Below are 18,628 nucleotides of genomic sequence, written 5' to 3' on the forward strand. Positions count from 1 at the left end.
AGCAATCACTGAAACAATGTTAGGTGGTCCTTTTAAGACAGGGCTGCAATGATGTTGAAATGTGTGAAATGGGGGATAAAGTTCATTTTCTAGGCAGATATTGACTTTGCAAGTAATTTCTGTTAAGCTGATCACTCTTTATAACATTCTGGAGTATATGCAAATTGCCATTTTAAAAACTGAAGCAGTAGACTTTGTAAAAATCAATATTTGTATCATTCTCAAAACTTTTGGCCATGACTGTAGAAGTAGAAGGCTTACGTTTGGATTTTTGCCACAGCGGTGCCAATGCTGTGCTGTGGATGTGCAGCAGAACCACATGAGGATGACCCTGTCATACTTAATATGTATAAGGCTACTGATATGTTTCTGCAGTGCAGCCAAAATTCCATGCAGAAATGTATCATAGCATGGAAACATGTTTGTGGAAGCCCTATTCACATGCATAGGATACAGATTGGCTCTATGTCCAGGACAGTTCTGCACAGACTTTGCTCCAAAATCTTTGTCAAATTTGAAACATGAACATTATTACATTACTGTTATCATAACCACTGATGGGAAAATACAACACTCTTTTTTGTTCCAACTTCACATTCCAAGATGCTTATTTTACCATACTGCAGATTTCCTACCACAAGTCGGTGACAGCTACTGTTATTAGAATGAGGTTCTGCAGATGTGATTGCTTTGTAGTTTGTTTTTTCAAGTAACTGTCCCCCCCATGTGAAGTCTATGAGGACTCCCACTCCCAGCCTGACTGTCGTAGAGAGGTTGCTGCCTCTTTGTTGCCATGGAGACCTCCCTTGACTTTAACAAAAGGGAAAGGCACAGAATGGGCAACACAAATTGGGATATATAAGAAATAGCTGACTGTGGGCGTGAAGTTATAATCCAAAAGTGAAGAGAAAAAACAACATCCATTGAGGAGGAGTTAGGTGAAAGGATATTGGTCTCATAAAGAGTAAGTAGTGAAGTGGAACTGCTGGCCACATTTGTAGAGTCACAGTCACATTGTACCAGTGTGCACCGCCGGCTTCTTCTGCTGGAGCACACAGGAGATTGCATGGGATTCTGGATGTTCAAGAAAGGAGAGCCAGGAGGTGAGTTTTTCTTCTTACTGCAATGTTATACTCCCTGGGGCAAATCTGACAGGATTACAGGGCAGCAGTTTAATAAACCAGGCTATAACAATATTATCAGGTAACTTCTGGTTTTGCCACACTTTTACAGGAGAGAACACTAGATTTAGATTTTTTAAATTGGTGATTAACATGCTTGATTTGTTATCATCTGGTAGACTTCCGCTAAGTTTAATAGGGCCTTTAAGGTTTCCAGTATTGCTGAGGGCAAATATAAAGTTAAATGCAAATGAACTAATGCCAGTTTAACATAGTTTGGTGGCAATTTTACAGGAATGCTACTTTTCATAAAATATTTATAGTATACTGCATTTGATAGTATCTCTATTACTTTTAAAAATGTTTGATATGTCATAGACACATGTGAAAAATTTCCATCCGTCAGGGTGTTCAGACCCCCAGCAATAGAGCAGAGAGCTTGGCTTAGAACTACACTCCATTCCCTGCTGTTACCTCTGTCTTGCTACTGGGGATAGGCTTCCACAGACTTACAAAGGAGGCCATCTCCTGCAACAAGACAGAAAAGGCAGTGAGATGGAGAGTAAATGACCTAGCCAAGGGATCAGTGGGGATCTGAACAACCAGACTCCAGAACATCAAAACGTTTGAAAAGATTCTAGGACTTCATATGAGAAATGATCCAACAGCATCCGTAGGTAATGAAAATCTTAAGAGACTTTTATTTACTTAAAGGGAACCTGTCACCCGGCATTCCAACGCTGAGCCTGCCCGACCTCCCGATGCAGCCCTGGATACTTACCCTTTGCTGCAAGTCCCACTCCTGGAGCCGGTCACAGGACGGAGATATCGCCGTTGGCAGCCGTGAGCGCGCTCCAGAGATAAGTCAGACGCCTATAGAGAATGACGGCTTTAGTCATTCTCTATGGGCATCGGACTCATCTCATGTAATTTGCATACAGCGCGTGCTCACCTCCCAGCACCAATATCTCCATCTGGGGACCGGGTCAAGGAGCGGGACTTGCAGCAAAGGGTAAGAATCCGAGGCTGCACTGGGGGGTCAGGCTCCCTTTAACCAAAACAGCAGTGCAACGTTTCAACCCAGCCTTTTATCAAGTAAGTTTCTATGACATGTCAAAAGTTCAGTGGGAATCCCGGCCGGAGTGTATACACTCTATATACAGTCCGACCGGGATTGCTATCGGCCGCTCAAAAAACTGACATGTCAGTTTTGTGTGACCACACAAATCTGACAGTTCACACAACTCTTAGTTTATTGTGTGCTATGGTAAATTGGGATGCGGGCACACATAGATACGCCCGGGTCACAGAATGGCCAGTGTCATACTGTGTGTGAACCCCGCCTCATACTCAGGGCTGTATTTACCACTAGGCACCTGTGGTCCAGTGCCTAGGGCAGCACCTTGCATGGGGGCAGCACCAGGGAGCAGGGGGAAGAAACAACTTTTCTTTCTTTTCTTTTCTTTTTTTTTTTTAGTGTCCTACCTCCCATTCAAACTTGCCATTAAATCTGGTTTCTTTTGAGGGGGGTATGGTGGAATTGTTCATGTCTGGAGCTATTACCTACCAATCTACCAATCCTGTGGTAAGAATTCCTTCAGACAATATGCAGACCGCTCTAATCATTGATTCATGTGGAAATTTTCTGTATGCAGTTAAAAACCAGGAAAAATGAGATTCGGACAATGTTTCTACATGTAGAGAAATGCATGAGGCTTAAATCACTCTTTCCCACACTCCCCAAGATGGGGCGTCTCCAGGTTTAGTGCCTAGGGCAGCAGCAGCAGCTGTTAAGACAGCCCTGCCCATACTGCAATTAGTGAATTTACTAATAGAGCTAATGTTAGGTACAATTTCTGACTGTATAATGCTTAATAAATGGCATACAGAATCCAAGAAATTGACAGCTTAATTGTAAACAGCTTCAAAGTACACAATAGGTAAAAGTAAGTAGCCTTTACTGCAGGCAAACAAACTTCATGCAAAAACTGAATATTTTACTGGTCTTTGACTAGGTTGCAAGATGTGCTTTCACTATCTTCTCACTGTCTTTCTGATAAAAGAAGACACACTATTGAGGCCCTATTACATGGAGAGATTGTCAGAACTCAGGTAGAAATCTCCTTGTGCAACAGAGCCAGCGATCAACTGATGAGCGAGCAAAGGTTTGCTCTTTGGCCAATCACTGTCCTTGAGAATGCCAAACATTATTCCTTCATCGGACACACATCTGTGTACTGTCACTATGCACCATGACATTCCCTATGATTACCCCACACGTCAACAAAGCCAAATTTACATCACCATAGGATTCTGTAGTTTCTGCAGGGGTCCGAGTGTTGTGTGAATAAACAGTATATATTAGTTATTGCCTCAGCATTACAAATAGATATTTCTTATTAAACCTTCTCTATCCCATAGGTATACTAAAACGTGTGGCAAACGATGCATCATAATCACATTAAAAATGGACACCATGGTTCTTCGTCTGCTTTTTTTTAAGAGTCTTTTCCAGGTATGATCATAATTGGATATTATGAAAACCATTGATTTCTTACAGGGAGTAAGTGTCCATCTCTCTGTTTATCTTTTCTCCACCGTTCTGGAAAAATGATGGACAGCTCCAAGGACTCAAATAGGCGGGGGTCCCAGAGGTGCGACCTGCAACTACTAGGTGTTCATAGCATTTCCTCTGTAAGATATAAATATGTCTTTATACAACATCTTCATTAGCTATCATGAAGTACCTCCATATAGTTTTTAATGCCCAGCTTAAAGTGCCAAAGTCCAAGTCCAATGTGATCATGAAATACAGCACTTCATATTTGATGGGATCAGTAAAAATGATTTAATGGACAGCTGAGCTGGTAATCAAACATGCTCTCTATGGCTGCTTGCCATCACCAAAGACTGTCCAACCTGCCACAAGCCATTTCCATAAACAGGACTAAGGGCCCTATTACACAGATTTATACTCGGCCAAATCAGGTCAATTGGACTGATTATTGCTCTGTGTAATAGAGACAAAGATCAGCAGATGACAACAATCATTGGCTGATTGTGTCTTTAGACCTGGACCTAATATCATCAGCCAATGATTAAATAAACTGACATACATTACTTCTCCACGCTCCCAGTCTTCTCCTGCCCTCTGCTTTCACTCTGGGCATGTGGCTGCAGCTTCAAATCGGCCTGTCTGAGCTGACAGGCTGCTCAGCCAATCACTGGCTGGGACAGCTGTAGCCAGTGATTGGCTGAGCAGGCTGTGAGCTCAGACAGGCCGATTTGAACCTGAAGGCGCCAGTGAAAGCAGAGGGCAGGAGAAAACTGGTAGCATGGAGAGGTAATGTATGTCAGTTTAGGCCAAGGGCTGCATGGACATCACTAACAATGTCTGTGCAGCCCTTTCTAAAAGATCATTGAGCCATGTAATAGGCTCAGTAAACAAATGCCGATCTAGCAGATCGGTGCTTGTTTACATTATTGATTGGGATGCCATCGGCCTGTCTAATAGGACCCTTATGGTCCTTTTACACACAAAGATATCTGACAGATCTTTTAGGCCAAAGCCAGGAACAGATTATAAACAGGTCATAAAGGAAAGATTGAGATTTCTCCTGGTTTTGGCTTCAAAAATCTGTCAGATAATCTGTGTATAAAAGGACCCTTAGCTTGGCTCCAGGATAACTTGTGGCTTATTTAGTCCACATCTATAACACACAGAGACAGATTTACTATAGACCAGCAGATTATACACTGGACTTAAGTTAAACAAAAACTGTACAAAAATAAACCTGCTTTGGCCTTCAAAGAATATACTGTGACATTCTTGTCTTTATGGGAACTGGACATTACCTCAGTGTATGTGAATGATTGACACATATCCTTAATATTTTTTCAGATGGTACAGAACGTTCCGTGTGGAGGAAAAGGAACAGAAAATGTTGCTACTAGAGTTGAATGGCATACATTTCCTGAAAATAAGAATCCTGATAGTTATTTTGTGTTATTTAAGACAAACAGCACGCACCCTCAGGTAGAGACTTGTACTAGTGTGAATGTGACCATACACTCATAGATAATTTAGCTGATCTGTTTCCACTATCATTAGTGAACAGCTAGAAGGCTCACCAGAAGTAAAGTGCACCCACATGACAGCTGACATTAACATTTTGTGACCTAGCAAATCAAAGTCTTTTAAAACTTTCATTAACTTAAATCATGACCTGGGAGAAGTTATGGTAACAAGTTTATAAAAAAAACTAAATATATAGGGGCATTCTGGTATTTTAATTATAATCCCTGACAAAGCTCATTTGCTATATGCATAGCTTATGCTGTAAGTCCTAAATGGGAGTATAAGAAAAAGCAGGGAGCATTAGTTTAGCTTGGATTGAAACCAAAGAGAGGAGTGTAAAATTGCAGTAAGAAGCAGTATGGGGTAAGGTATACAAAAACAAAGTAGTGACACCTAGTGGGGAAGACACAGAATACACTTAGACTATATTCCACTGTGAGAGCCTGGAAAAAGTTACTTTGCCCAGGTGCAATAAAAAGTTAGTGGCACACCTGTGCTGGAACACTACAAAATGTCTTACATTAAAAACTATAAAGACCATGTTCGCACACTGCCAAAATGACGGCCGTTTTTATTGGATAACCGTCTATTGATGAGAAATAACAGCCATTATTTTATAACTACAGCTGTTATCATACGAATAACACCCATCATTATAAAATAACTAGCGTTTATACTATCTTAAATGAGGGCAGCATAAACTAGTGACAGAAATGCTGAACAGATCAGTGTATTTCTTACATCATTCTGTTCAAACGTTCTCCTGATATGCCGCACTACCCTCCAAGTGCTGATTGACAGTTGACTGCCTATATACAGCATGGATAGATAACTGCCAATCAGCAGCTCATAGACAGCGTTTTCTGCATCTCATGAATATCCGGGACTGCTGAGCTCATGCTTATAATGGAAGGCTTATTCAGAAGGCTGTCTCTGGATCAGCTGCACAGAACAAGTAAGTGATACTTTCCTCTGTTCAGCTGTCACTAGTTTATGCTACCCTGAGATCGGACAGCCTAAACCTGCTGTCTCTTAGTCGGCTGTCTCGTAATATTGATGGCCACAAATAATAATCATGATGTGTGGCCATCAGTATTACCAGACAGCCACCTTTTTCTGCTATGTTCCTGTAGTGGCTAAATGTTTACTCACAAAAGGCAATTCCTGATTACTGATATTTTACTCTTATTTTAGAGTATGTTCACGCTGTTTTTTTTATTAAGCTAAAATAGGTCTGCATTTGTATAATTCATTTCCATTATATATTGTCCATTAAAATGGTATCATTATAGATTTGTTAGCAAGAGATGCTTTGTACCCTACTACCCCCCCAAAAAAGAAGAGAGTGCATGTTATGTTAATAGTCATTAATAATAAACTGCTTTTTTAACATAACTTCAATGATCATCCTCTGACTTTCTGTGCTTCTTGGAATGTGAGATTATTACATTCAAAGCTAAAATGTACACTTTTTTTTTTTTTTTTTTAAATCTCTGCAGAATTTGTTAAAGTCATGGGTTGTTCGCCAAGCTTACAGTCCATTTATATTATTGGATAACCTAATGCAAGAAGACGTTTATAATGTCACCATAAAATCAGTAAAAGATGGCGATATCCTAAGTGCTAGATCATTTTTAACAAGTAGGTATAAAAACATGTAAGCAATACTCCACTAAACATAAAAATGTAGTAAAAGGTGCCTATGTTAGAGAGGACCTGTGGCCTCTGCGGCCTGTCTGTTTTTGTAAATACATGTATTCCCCAAGAAATAACAATTCTGGAATATATTTTCTTATAGCTCTGCATTGTGCCATTCATCCATATGACTGAATAGTCAAGTGGGTGTTACCAGTTGATAGTGTAACCCCTTCTTTAAAGTGTCACTGTCGTTTCACAAAACTTTTGCCATGTCATAGAGACATGTTAAAAATTTTCATCACTCCATGTCTGAGTGTTCAGACCCATACCAATTGGAAGATAAGCGTTGTCCTCTCCAGAATCTGTGTCACTCGATCAGTCAGAGCTATCAGTCGGGCTCCAAAGAGCTCCATAATAAGTCTGACTGATCAAGTGACACAGAGCCGGGAGAGGACCAAACACTGAACTCTCAGACCTGGACCGATAAAAACTTTTGATATGTCTCTATGACATGTCAAAACGACAGTGACACTTTAAGTAAACCCCAGCCAGTGTAAGGGTGCACAGGATTTATTAAGAGGTGCATGGACAAAATTTTGATTATAGCTGCAGACTTTATTTTACCAATAGCTACCAATAGGGTATGCTTTATATTCTGGGAGATATGAGCGAACCTTGAGCCATGCTCGGTTTTATCTGAACCTAAGCATGTGGCACTTAGTTCCCGGTGGCTGAAGAAGTTGGATGCAGCCCTAGGGAGTCCTGGAAAACATGGATACAGCCCATCCAACTTTTTTAGCCACCGGTAAACAAATGCCACACTCTTTGGTTCAGACAAACCTGAGCCTGCTTCCCTTATCTTATGAAACAGGTTTAACCAAGCTGGCAGCAACGTGTTAGCCATAATACAAATACTTTTGTTTAAACAATTTTTTATACTTTTCCCTGTAGACCCAGTAATGTTAAATGATATCAATATTGCGGTGACTACTACTTCTGTATCGTTTAACTGGAGCAAGATTAATGGAGACATTTTTGTTTCTAATGTCCTCAACAATTCTTCTGAAATGGCGCTGCTGGATGACAAGTTTTATGAAGTCAACAATTTGCTTCCGGGGTCTCTTTACAATTTTGAATTTGTTGTGAAGCAGCACTATCCTAGTTTTATAAATGTATCTCAGACAATGGATATTTCAGTTGAAACAGGTATGTGCATGTGCAGTTGTAAAGAAAACAAAAGAGCTGTAAATCTATTACTTCCCATGAATCGTTTTGGGTCTTTTTATCAGTTGCTGAAAGAAAAAGAAGACAAACTCAATGCCTCACCAAAACATGGGCCAAAGGGGTAGTGACTGTCCTTAAAGAGAGCCAGTCATAAAGACGTGTGGAGACTTACAGACCATTGCTTTTCCACAGAGAATTCTGGGAAGAAAGGATATGCAAAATAGCTCTCACACTTCTTGAGCAAAGAGATGTCCCGTCAATTCAAGTCTCTCTCAGTCAAGGAGCCTTAGAACATTGACTGGGGATTTTATGCTAAGCCAAACAATCTCCAAAAGGACAGAATTCCCATCTGCAGACAGCTGTTTCAGGGTTTTTTGCCCCTCATCAGTGCAGAGGTGTTGGCTGGCTAGTGAGAAGTCTAAGGGCCACAGGGGTAGTGACTCTCCTTAAAGTGACTCTGTACCCACAATCTGTTTCCCCCCAAACCACTTGTACCTTCAGATAGTTGCTTTTAATTCAAGATCTGTCCTGGGGTCCGTTCGGCAGGTGATGCAGTTATTGCCCTAAAAAACAACTTTTAAACTTGCAGCCCTGTGCCCAACGGCCGGGGCTTAGAGAATCTGTGGTCTAACTTTGCACCACCCCTCCATCCCTCTTCCCCACCCTCTTCATCATTAGGAATGCCACGAACATTTTCTCCTCTCTGAACATTGCACAGGTGCCTTAACGATCCAGCCCATGTTCAGTATTCACACAGCTGATTAATAGGAGACAATCTGCCTGGAGAAATCCTAATGATGAGGAGGGCGGGGAGGAGGGACAGAGAGCTTGTGCCTGCCTAATGCATACACAATCTAAGCCCCGGCTGTTGGGCACGGGGCTGACAGTTTAAAAGCTGTTTTTTAGGACAATAACTGCATCACCTGCCGATTAAAAGCAGCTATCTGAGGGTACAAGCGGTATGGGGGGGGGGGGGGGTCAGATTGTGGGTACAGAGTCGCTTTAAAGAGAGCCCGTCATAAAGAATAGAAACTATTAGTTTGATCATTCCAAACATTCCTAAACATGGTGAACAGGATGCTAAAGAGGCACTAATGCAGGTCCTAGGTGGTTGTTTTTGGTATCTTTTTCAAAAGGGTTGTGTCTCTCTTTGGGGAGACTGCCAAGCTGCTGTAGCAATTCTTATAGACCAGGTAATGCTCTTTGTATAGGTGGCACCAGAGAACCAACTTTCTTCTTTCTGGTAGATAGCTAATTTACATACTTTTTCCCTAAGGAGCTTTGCCTGGTCTATAAGACTATCCATGTCTGCTTTGTGATCTCCCCAATAAAATTTAAAGAAAGAGATAGCACTGGAATCGATCCACAATGAAACTATCTGTAATGCCTATTCAGAGTCACAAACAGAACATCAGTTGCAGCCTGGAGTTACTTAAAGGGAACAAGTCAGCATGATTTTGCAGATATTGATCCCTGCTGCACAGCATATCTCTGCTGGGTAGCTCCCCAAATTCACCAGTGGCGGCTGCGGTGGTAGCTTTACAGCAGGGGGGAAAAAGTTTTTTTCCCCAGGGCAAGGACAGGAGAGAGGTGGCAACTAGTCATATGGGAAGGGAGCCACTCGTGACTAGTAATGGCCCTCTGCCTGTCAGCACACTCTGCAGGGATGATTGACAGGCAGAGAGACTGGCTAGCTACTATTGCCGCCGCTGCTGGTGGCTTCGGGGAGGGAACCATATCTGCACAATCATGCTGATTGGTCCCCTTTAAAGAGAACCAATCACCTAAAATTAACTGTCCCTATAGTAAAAGATTCTCTCTCCCTAAATCTATTCCTGAAGATACAGACTGCCTGTGCAGTCTGTATCTTATGCTTTTACCTAATCCTGTAAAGCGGAGCAGTAAGGACGGGGGCGGCCATCTTGATGACGTCACAGTGGTGCGTTCCAGCGCTGGAAAGCAAGGGACGTAATCAAGATGGCGCCCGGCTTTACTGCACCGCTACAGAGGACTGGGTAAAGTATAAGATACAGACTGCAAAGGCAGTCTGTATCTTCATGTAGTTTATTTCTGAAGATACAGACTGCCTGTGCAGTCTGTATTTTATACTTTACCCAGTCCTCTGTAGCGGTGCAGCTAAGCCGGACGCCATCTTGATTACGTCCCTTGCATTCCAGCGCTGGAACGCACCAGTGACGTCATCAAGATGGCCGCCCCCGCCCTTACTGCTCCGCTATACAGGATTAGGTAAACGCATAAGATGCAGACTGCACAGGCAGTCTGTATCTTCAGGGACATACTAATAGGCCCAGTTAGAATAGACATACACAGTGATAGCGCGGGATCACTGTGTATTTACAGAGCGGCGGCAAAGGCTCATGGGCTGGCATGCCGGGAGCTTCCTGTCTCGCGCCGGCTCTTTTGAAAAGAGCCGGCGCGAGACAGGAAAAGAGAATGTGTATATTGTAAAATCACGGGCATAAAAGTAAATAATTCCAATTACAAATATTAATAAAATATTAATTTACAGCTAATTAGCAAAAAAAAAAATTAAAATTTCGGCCATGATTGGTTCTCTTTAAAGCTGTGTTTTTATTAAATCCACCTAGGCACGTCATGTTTTGCAGCATTGCCTTTTTTTTAAGCATTCTGGTCCTTGTAATTGTTTGATTATTATTCTATTAGTTAAAACTAGAAGGCTTCTATGTATTTCCTATTTTCTCTTTATATTTTGTAGGGCTCTGCTCTAAGGGCTGGATTGCATTTAGAAACAGCTGCTATAAGCTCATGTTGGATAATAAGCCTTGGGCAAGTGCTGAACAAACCTGTGAATTGCTTCATACTGGAGCACATCTTGTAAATGTTCAAACAATTGATGAATATTCATTTTTATCTTCTTTCCTGCATATGAAGAATGAATTAATCTTGCTCTGGAGTGGTCTCTCTGATCTCAAGGTTTGTGTAGATTGTTTTTCCATTTTGTTCATTTCACTTAAATCACGGAAGTCGGAGGAAATGAATATTCCATTTATTTATACATGAATGTATCTATAATCTATTAATTGTAAAGTTAAAGGGGTTGGCCACTTTATAATAAAATTGCTCAGTGTACAGTATTAGTAAGTGTATATACTGACAGTAGCTCCCTGTGTACCTCATACAGCTAATATCAGACTGCCCTCCTCCAGGCTGGGCTGCTCTGCTCTGTGGTGTTTTGGTCCATAAGATTGCTGACCTGGAGGAGCATGTGACCAGACCCCGCCCCCCCAGTGTCCACCACTGAACCTGTATACTGTATGTCTATGGAGGACACAGGGGACAGGGCCTGGTCACATGCTCCTCCATGTCAGCCATTTTGTGGACAGAAAAAAAGCAGAGCAGGGCAGCCCAGCCTGGAAAAGGGGAGTCTGATTTTAGCTCTATGAGGTACACAGGGAGCTGCTGTCAGTATATACATTGAGCACACTTACTAATACTTTGTACTGACCTATTTTACTATAAAGTGGCCAACCCCTTTAAGGGAATGGGTAAAATAAGATAAACATAATAAACAATATTAAATTATGTACTAAATATAACATAAGTTAATCAAACATTCAGAACTGGGTTTGCTAAAACTTCAGTTCGGCATGGACTTGTGCAGTTCTTTCAGGTTGAACCTCCTGAAATAGTGTCAGCCAAAGGACAGATAGTAGAAGGAGGAAGGATTACATGACCTCAGGGTAGCCATTAATGGCTTGCAAATAGCTCTCATAAAGAAAGGCCTAACATAACTCACAAATTTTTTCAACCGAAAAATAAAAAAAAAATTAAAATGAAGTTGTTTTTTTTTTTTTTTTAACTGGACTTCCCTAAGACACAATGTATGACATTTCTGTAGGATAGGTGATAAATGATTGGTGGGAGTCTGGTCACTGTGACCCTTACTAACTATGAAAAGGAGGTCCTGGGTGCTGTATTCTACTATCTTATCCACTATCACAACTTGAGTGGATGGGCAGTGTATATACATAACCACTACTTCACTCATACAGGAAACACCCAGGACCCCTGTACTTGTTACTTCTGGGAAGCGGGGTAACATTAGTTTATGTGACATATGGGATGTGGATATTTGTTATGTTTTGGCACTTGAAACTTTTGCAAACCCAATATGGTCCATAAGTAACACCCTTTACTTCTACTTCTAAATTTAAGAATTCAGGTGAATAAATATACAGTACAATTTTTCTGTTATTACCTGCCGTTCAAGAAAAAAATTTGCTGTAATGCTTCTGAACCACCAAAATGCTTACAGTTCCTACAGTCTGTTGTAAGTTCTTCGGGGAGGGGGCACTATGTAATGCATAGACGCATGTTGTTAGGAAAGGCGGCTGGCCAGAAAGCAGAATCCGAATTTGTGGTCTATTGTCACAAAATAGCAGTGGAAGCTGCGGACAGGGGGGGTTGACAACAAAACACTGTTTCCAGAGGGGGATCAAGGCTAGAAAACTGTTATAATTTAACCGAAATAGCACAATGGAAATGTAAGCACATTGCAGGGTTATATATTTATAAAACCTTTGCATTGTACAATGATTTCTTTGCATGGGACTACCCCTTTGAGGCCCAAATTAGCCTTGTCATTACTGGGGGGGGGGGGGGGGTATAACACCAGATCTTATCAATTTAGCCATAGCCATACATGTTGCCATGACTTTGACATTAACTTTGCCTTAAAAACGGTTTGAGAATACTTAGATATAATCCTACGTGACTTATCAGTGTAAGGGTACAAACACACACACCGCAAATACGCATCAGATACGCAGCAGATTTGATGGTGAAGACTTGATGCTGTGTTCAGTTATTTAGATCTAATCTGCTGCGTATCTGCTGCGTATGCGCTGCGTATCGCAGCAGTAAATACGCTGCGTATACGGTGTGTGTGTGTTTGTACCCTTATACAGAGTTTTTAGGCTTGTTGGTGAAATTTGGGTTTGTCTAAAACTAGTTTGTTAGTTGGTTTGAACTATAGAGTTCTAAAACAAGCATCTTTACAGATATATACAACATATGTAGATATACAGATATAGATAGAGATATACTTTAAAGAGACTCTGTCATCAGGTTTATTCCGTCCTATCTCAGGCTAGCATAAACTAGTGACAGAGAAACTGAACAGAATAATGTATGAATTACATTGTTCTGTGGAGTTGATCCAGAGATCTCCTCCTGAATAACATGAACAATAAGTAGTTCTCTCCATTATGTGCATGAGCCCAGTGGTCCTGGATATTCATGAGAAAACTCCTCCCACCAGCTGCTGATTGGCAGTTATCTATCCATGCTGTGTATAGGCAATCATCTATCAATCTGCAGCTGGAGGGTGGGGGAGGGGTTTGGCAAGAATCCTATTCTCCTACATTTTAGTAGAACGGCTGAACAAAATGATGTTAGTGTTTCTGTTCAGTATTTTTGTCACTAGTTTATGCCGCCCTCATTTAAGGCAAAATAAACCTAGTGACAGTTTTCCTTTATCTTGAGATTTTCTATACGATATGTGATGTGTGATCTGCCTCATAATATTTTTTTTGTGTGTGAAAGGTATCTACTTTTGCCTATTAGGAGTATTTGTGTGTGTGTGTGTGTGTGTGTGTGTGTGTGTGGGGGGGGGGTCATTTTAAAATCGCCAAAGAGCTTGCACTGCCTATTGAATGTATCAACAAGACATATGTTCTGTTTTTTTATAGGTTGAAGAAGAACTTTTCTGGACAGATGGATCTCCCTATACTTTACACGAATATGAAATATCATTGTTGCAACACTTGCCCAAAAATGATACAGACTGTTATGCTCTACAACAGAATGCAACAGGTCCAAATTATTTTTTTACAGCATTCTTTTGCCACATGCCCTTACCCTACCTTTGTGAATATGAATGTGAGTATCCAAGCTTTTCCCCCCTATTGTCTGATTAACCCCTTTAAGACCGAACCCACTGATGCACGGTTATCTGGGTCAAATTAGTACAATGTTCCTCCCCACCTTCTAAGAGCCATAGCACTTTTATTTTTTCACCTACAGGGTTGGTTGGGGTGTCATTTTTTGCGCCATGATCTCTAGCTGTTATTAATATCATATTGGTGTAACAGAAACACTTTGATTGCTTTTTTTTCCTGATATATAATTTTAAAAAATCAGCAATCTTGGTGTGTTTTTTTTCGTTTACGTCGTTCACCGTGTGGGAACAATAATGATATATTTTAATAGATCGGACAATTCCGCAAGCTACGGTATACAATATGTCTATTTATTTATTTTTTTAAGTATCTTAGTTTTTTATAATGGGCAAAGGGCTATTGTAAATCTTTATTGGGAGGTTTATAAGGTTTTTATTTTACTTTTAAAAACTTTTTTTTTTTACCCTTTTTTTAACTGTAAAACATGCAATCATTAGATGGCTGATCCGACAGGACGGAGGTAAGTGTCTTACCCCTGCCCGTCAGTACAAGCGATCGGGACCCCTGCAGTATGGCTGATAGTAGCTGATAAATATGGGAAGACTTGAGATTTTTAAATAGAAGTAAATTACAAATCTCTATAACTTTCTGACACCAGTTCAATGCAGCTCCACTGCAGTAGTGGTTGGTCAGTATATAGCTCAGCCAGGTGTTATGTTGTTGTGATGCCAGTGCCGTTTGGGCACACAGGTATGGTGGCACACCTACTTTTATTTTAGGGAGGTTTTAGGGAGGTCAGTGACCTGTTGGGCTGTGAGGGGGTCCCTTGGGTACTTATCACGGTGGTCCAGAGTGGAGTTCTGACCCACCCGGACTATCGGTACCACCACCCACAGAAAGGGGAAATGACCCAAGGAGGAGGCAATTACTGTGTAGGTGCTTAAGCAATAATCACTTAGTCCTGTTACCATAAATAAACTCTCTTTTACTGTAGAGATAGTTGATACAGGGATATACAAGGAACTTCTGACTTGATAATATACTTTAGACTCAACTGACAAGACTTTTGCTGAAAGCTTGAGAGGTAGTATAGCCGTCCTGGCTTGGTTGCATGGTTGCATGAATGAGTACAGAGAAGTAGAGAGGAGGATGTCGAGAGAGTCCCAACCAAATTTAGTACTGTGCTCTGCCGGAACTTTAGAAATAGAATAAGTAGACTTGAGAGTAGAGAGAATACTTGTGCCCGTGTTTTGACTTCCTTGTCTTTACACCATCTATTTCCCACCAGTGTTGGGCAACCCGTCCTAGAGGGTGAGACATGCCCCAGACCTTGTTACCTGGGTTGAGCAGAGTAGTCAGAATTTTCTGGTTAAATCTGCGCTGCGATATATGTATGTAGGCTTCTAGCAACTTTGCTCTATTCATATCACTTTCCTCTTCAAGATACTGTCCTGTACTTTTTGACTCCTGACGTGGGCTGAGATCATCCCTTACTTGTCCTCTCTTAAAGTGTCTAACACTGCATAGTGTGTAGAAGTGTTGCTTTCCAGAAACGAGTGTCCTAGTTTCCCATTTGTGTCTGACTAGACTGGAGTTTGGCTCTAGCAGGGTACCTGGCATAATCCAGAGCCCAATGTGGCTGCGTGTGTGGACCGTTCCTCCTTGTCCAGGAATAGGACTAAGACTCAGACTAAGTGTGACTACACTTCCTCTCCCCATGTGACTACCTTCTACAGGGTATGTAATACCTGCTCTGAGTGGGTGAGAAGAGAGTGCAGAGAAAGAAGGAGAAAAGGCATAGGTAGAGAAGAGGAAAAAAACTCTCACTTGTGCACAAATCACATACAACAATAACCCTTTGAGAACTACAGCTGTGCAATACTTAAGTGTACAGTATCTATACTAGCGACATCTAGTGGCAAAACTTAAGTACGACTACATCACCACTTTTACCGGCTTTTGCAAAGGGTGTATACACTAGCAACACCCGTGGTGGGACACCACACGTTGTTCAAGTCATCTAACAATACAAACTTCACCATATTGTTTTTCTTTCCTTTCACAGTCCCAGATTTTTCAGAAAAGTTTACATATTCTGTGGAAGATATTTCAGAGAGGGAAGCGCTGTTCAGATGGAGTCAAGTCCCTATTTCTTCTCAAAGAGGATATTACCCTTATGTCAAATATTCCAGTAGCTCAAATGAACATTTCGAAAATATAAAAGAAAATTCCACATATGTGTCTATTCAGAGATTACACCCTGGACACAGTTACAGTTTTATTTTGTGTATGAAGGATGCTGAGGGGTCGCAGCATAATCTAAGTCCAATTATTTCAATACAAACAAGTAAGTTAGAAGTACACTTTACTATAAAAACTGCCAAGTGCTGGCTGAATTTCAAGTTTCCTTCTTGTGTGTTAATTGAATTTGTTCCAATGGTGCCCAGAAGACCTATTTACGAGTTCATTTATTTTTTTATTGAAAATCACTATTAGCCCCATATACTCTGGCACTTACACACAGTTTATTTTATTTTTAAGGCTAGGTTCACACTGCGTTTTCAGCATCCGTTTAACGGATCCGTTTTTCTTAACCGTCAAAAAAGTAGTGTCAACAGTACTTTATTGTGCGTCAAAAAAACCATATCCGTTTTTTTTTTTTATAATGGAAGTCAATAAAAAAACGGATCAAAAACGGATGCACACAAATGCATCTGTTTTTTTGCAATCCGTTTTTTGCAAAAAACGGATGCTGAAAACGCAATGTGAACCTAGCCTAACTCTCCAAAATGCCAAAACAGGGCAAAAGAAATATTACAAAGGTAGAAATATATACAGTGCACATCCAAAATAGCTACTTTGCTTCCAAAATGTATATCTTTTGAAAAAACATAAAACTGTTTATAAAATTAAAACCTAGTAATTTGCGCATACATCCACCTTCAAGCTTCTTTGCTTCAAATTGTGATTATAAGCAAAATCCCTCAAAATTTAAATAAGCAATTGACATGCTTACTAAAGCAAACATGATATGAAAAACACATCTGCATTCACTATAGACAGGTTAGCAAGAGCCCAGCTATGCACTTTTTGTTTTTTACTGATAGCAAGTGTCCATGTTATTTGAAGCCATAGTGGGACAGGAGAATGATCACAGATCCTTGTCTTCTCCCTGTACTCTGTGAACACAGCCATTCCCCTGCTTTTCACACAGCCTGAATTGAGAGCTGCAAATATATTCAACTCTCACAACCTGTGTCATTACTATAGCTCAGCTCCCATTCAAGTAATAGGTGAGAGCTGAGCTGCAGTAGCCTAGAACAGCCACTACACAATGTATGAAATATTCTGTATCCTGCAATCTTTCACTGTGTATGTCAATGTGGTTGTCAGCACTTCTTTCATATTGATCTTGATAGACATATACTGAGGATATGAGGATAAGTCAGCAAACTTGCCAAATGTTTGGGTTTGTCCAAACCTGAACACTCTGCATTTGACTCCCACTGCCTGGAGAAGTTGGATGCCGTCCTACAAAGTCCTGATAAACATAGATATACTCATAAGCTGTAACCATGTTTTCTTTGCAATCATAGGGCTGCATCCAAATTCTCCAGGCAGCGGGAGTCAAATGCCGACAAAACTTAATGTTCAGCAAGTTTGCTCATCACTAGTTAATGGTAAATTTTGCCTGGAAAATGTCTTTATTAAGATTTTACTTTAAAGGGGTATTTCCATTTTCTGTATTAAGCTTCCCGGTTGCTGTAGGGACCGGAGGGGGTAGGAAAACCCAAAAGAGTGGATGGGATATCCCTTTAATTTGAGTTGTCTCAAATATCATTTATTTATTTGAAATGTGTTACTAGGACCTGTGAATCCTGGGAATTTGACGGTTGTAAGCATATCATCAACAAGTATATCTTTGAAATGGAACCCACCAACAGGTCCATTTAGTAAATTTTTTTGTGGTTACCATATAACAGTCTGGGACATAGAGGAAGACTCATTTTTAACCTTCATGGAAGAAAAGAACCAAACTATAACTACTATTCGAGATCTGAAACCATATCATAAGTACAAGATACTTATGCAAACTATAGCAGAGAGTGGGAAATTAAGTGCAATGGAAAATAGCTTGACTTTGATAACAGGTACAGTAAATGATAATAACATTGATCAAGCAACATAAATGGCTATGCTAAACATTTTCTCATCCCTCATCTTCTGGTTGTTGAAGTTGTAGGAAAGGGATTTTATTGAGGTTTAAGTTAGACATTTTATTTTTATTCTGTATGGACAATCTTAATGTCACAATAAGGGTATACTGTACACAGTGATGTAACATTACAGAAACAGTACAGGGATAATGCATATAGTGATGTCACTGCACATAAAAAATAGATACATTGATGTCATAGCACAGGGATAATGAACACTGAAGAGAACATTAATGCACTCAGATATCACAGGACATTGATAATGCACAATGTGAGATTACTAAACAGGAACAATTAACTATTGCATTTCATTATTAATTGAAACTCTTGAAATTATTTGTTTTGATAAATTAGCTATTTTGCAGATTTCTTTTCTGCAAGTTGTCTTTTACCTACAGTATCTTTCTC

General features: G+C 40.5%; 1 protein-coding gene across 1 annotated transcript in view; it reads left to right on the plus strand.

The window, feature by feature from the left end:
- Nucleotides 1-832: 832 nt before the first annotated feature.
- Nucleotides 833-18,628, plus strand: part of PTPRQ (protein tyrosine phosphatase receptor type Q) — a 284,668-nt gene continuing 266,872 nt past the window's right edge. The window contains exons 1-9 of the mRNA XM_069973994.1: nucleotides 833-1,103; nucleotides 3,543-3,636; nucleotides 5,023-5,157; nucleotides 6,699-6,840; nucleotides 7,789-8,043; nucleotides 10,799-11,016; nucleotides 13,794-13,983; nucleotides 16,069-16,350; nucleotides 17,870-18,154. Of these exons, the coding sequence (XP_069830095.1) occupies nucleotides 3,589-3,636; nucleotides 5,023-5,157; nucleotides 6,699-6,840; nucleotides 7,789-8,043; nucleotides 10,799-11,016; nucleotides 13,794-13,983; nucleotides 16,069-16,350; nucleotides 17,870-18,154 (1,555 nt within the window). The 5' untranslated portion in view covers nucleotides 833-1,103; nucleotides 3,543-3,588. The remainder of the gene's footprint in view (nucleotides 1,104-3,542; nucleotides 3,637-5,022; nucleotides 5,158-6,698; nucleotides 6,841-7,788; nucleotides 8,044-10,798; nucleotides 11,017-13,793; nucleotides 13,984-16,068; nucleotides 16,351-17,869; nucleotides 18,155-18,628) is intronic.

The sequence above is a fragment of the Dendropsophus ebraccatus genome, chromosome 1 (assembly GCF_027789765.1).
Source record: "Dendropsophus ebraccatus isolate aDenEbr1 chromosome 1, aDenEbr1.pat, whole genome shotgun sequence".
Classification (NCBI taxonomy): domain Eukaryota; kingdom Metazoa; phylum Chordata; class Amphibia; order Anura; family Hylidae; genus Dendropsophus; species Dendropsophus ebraccatus.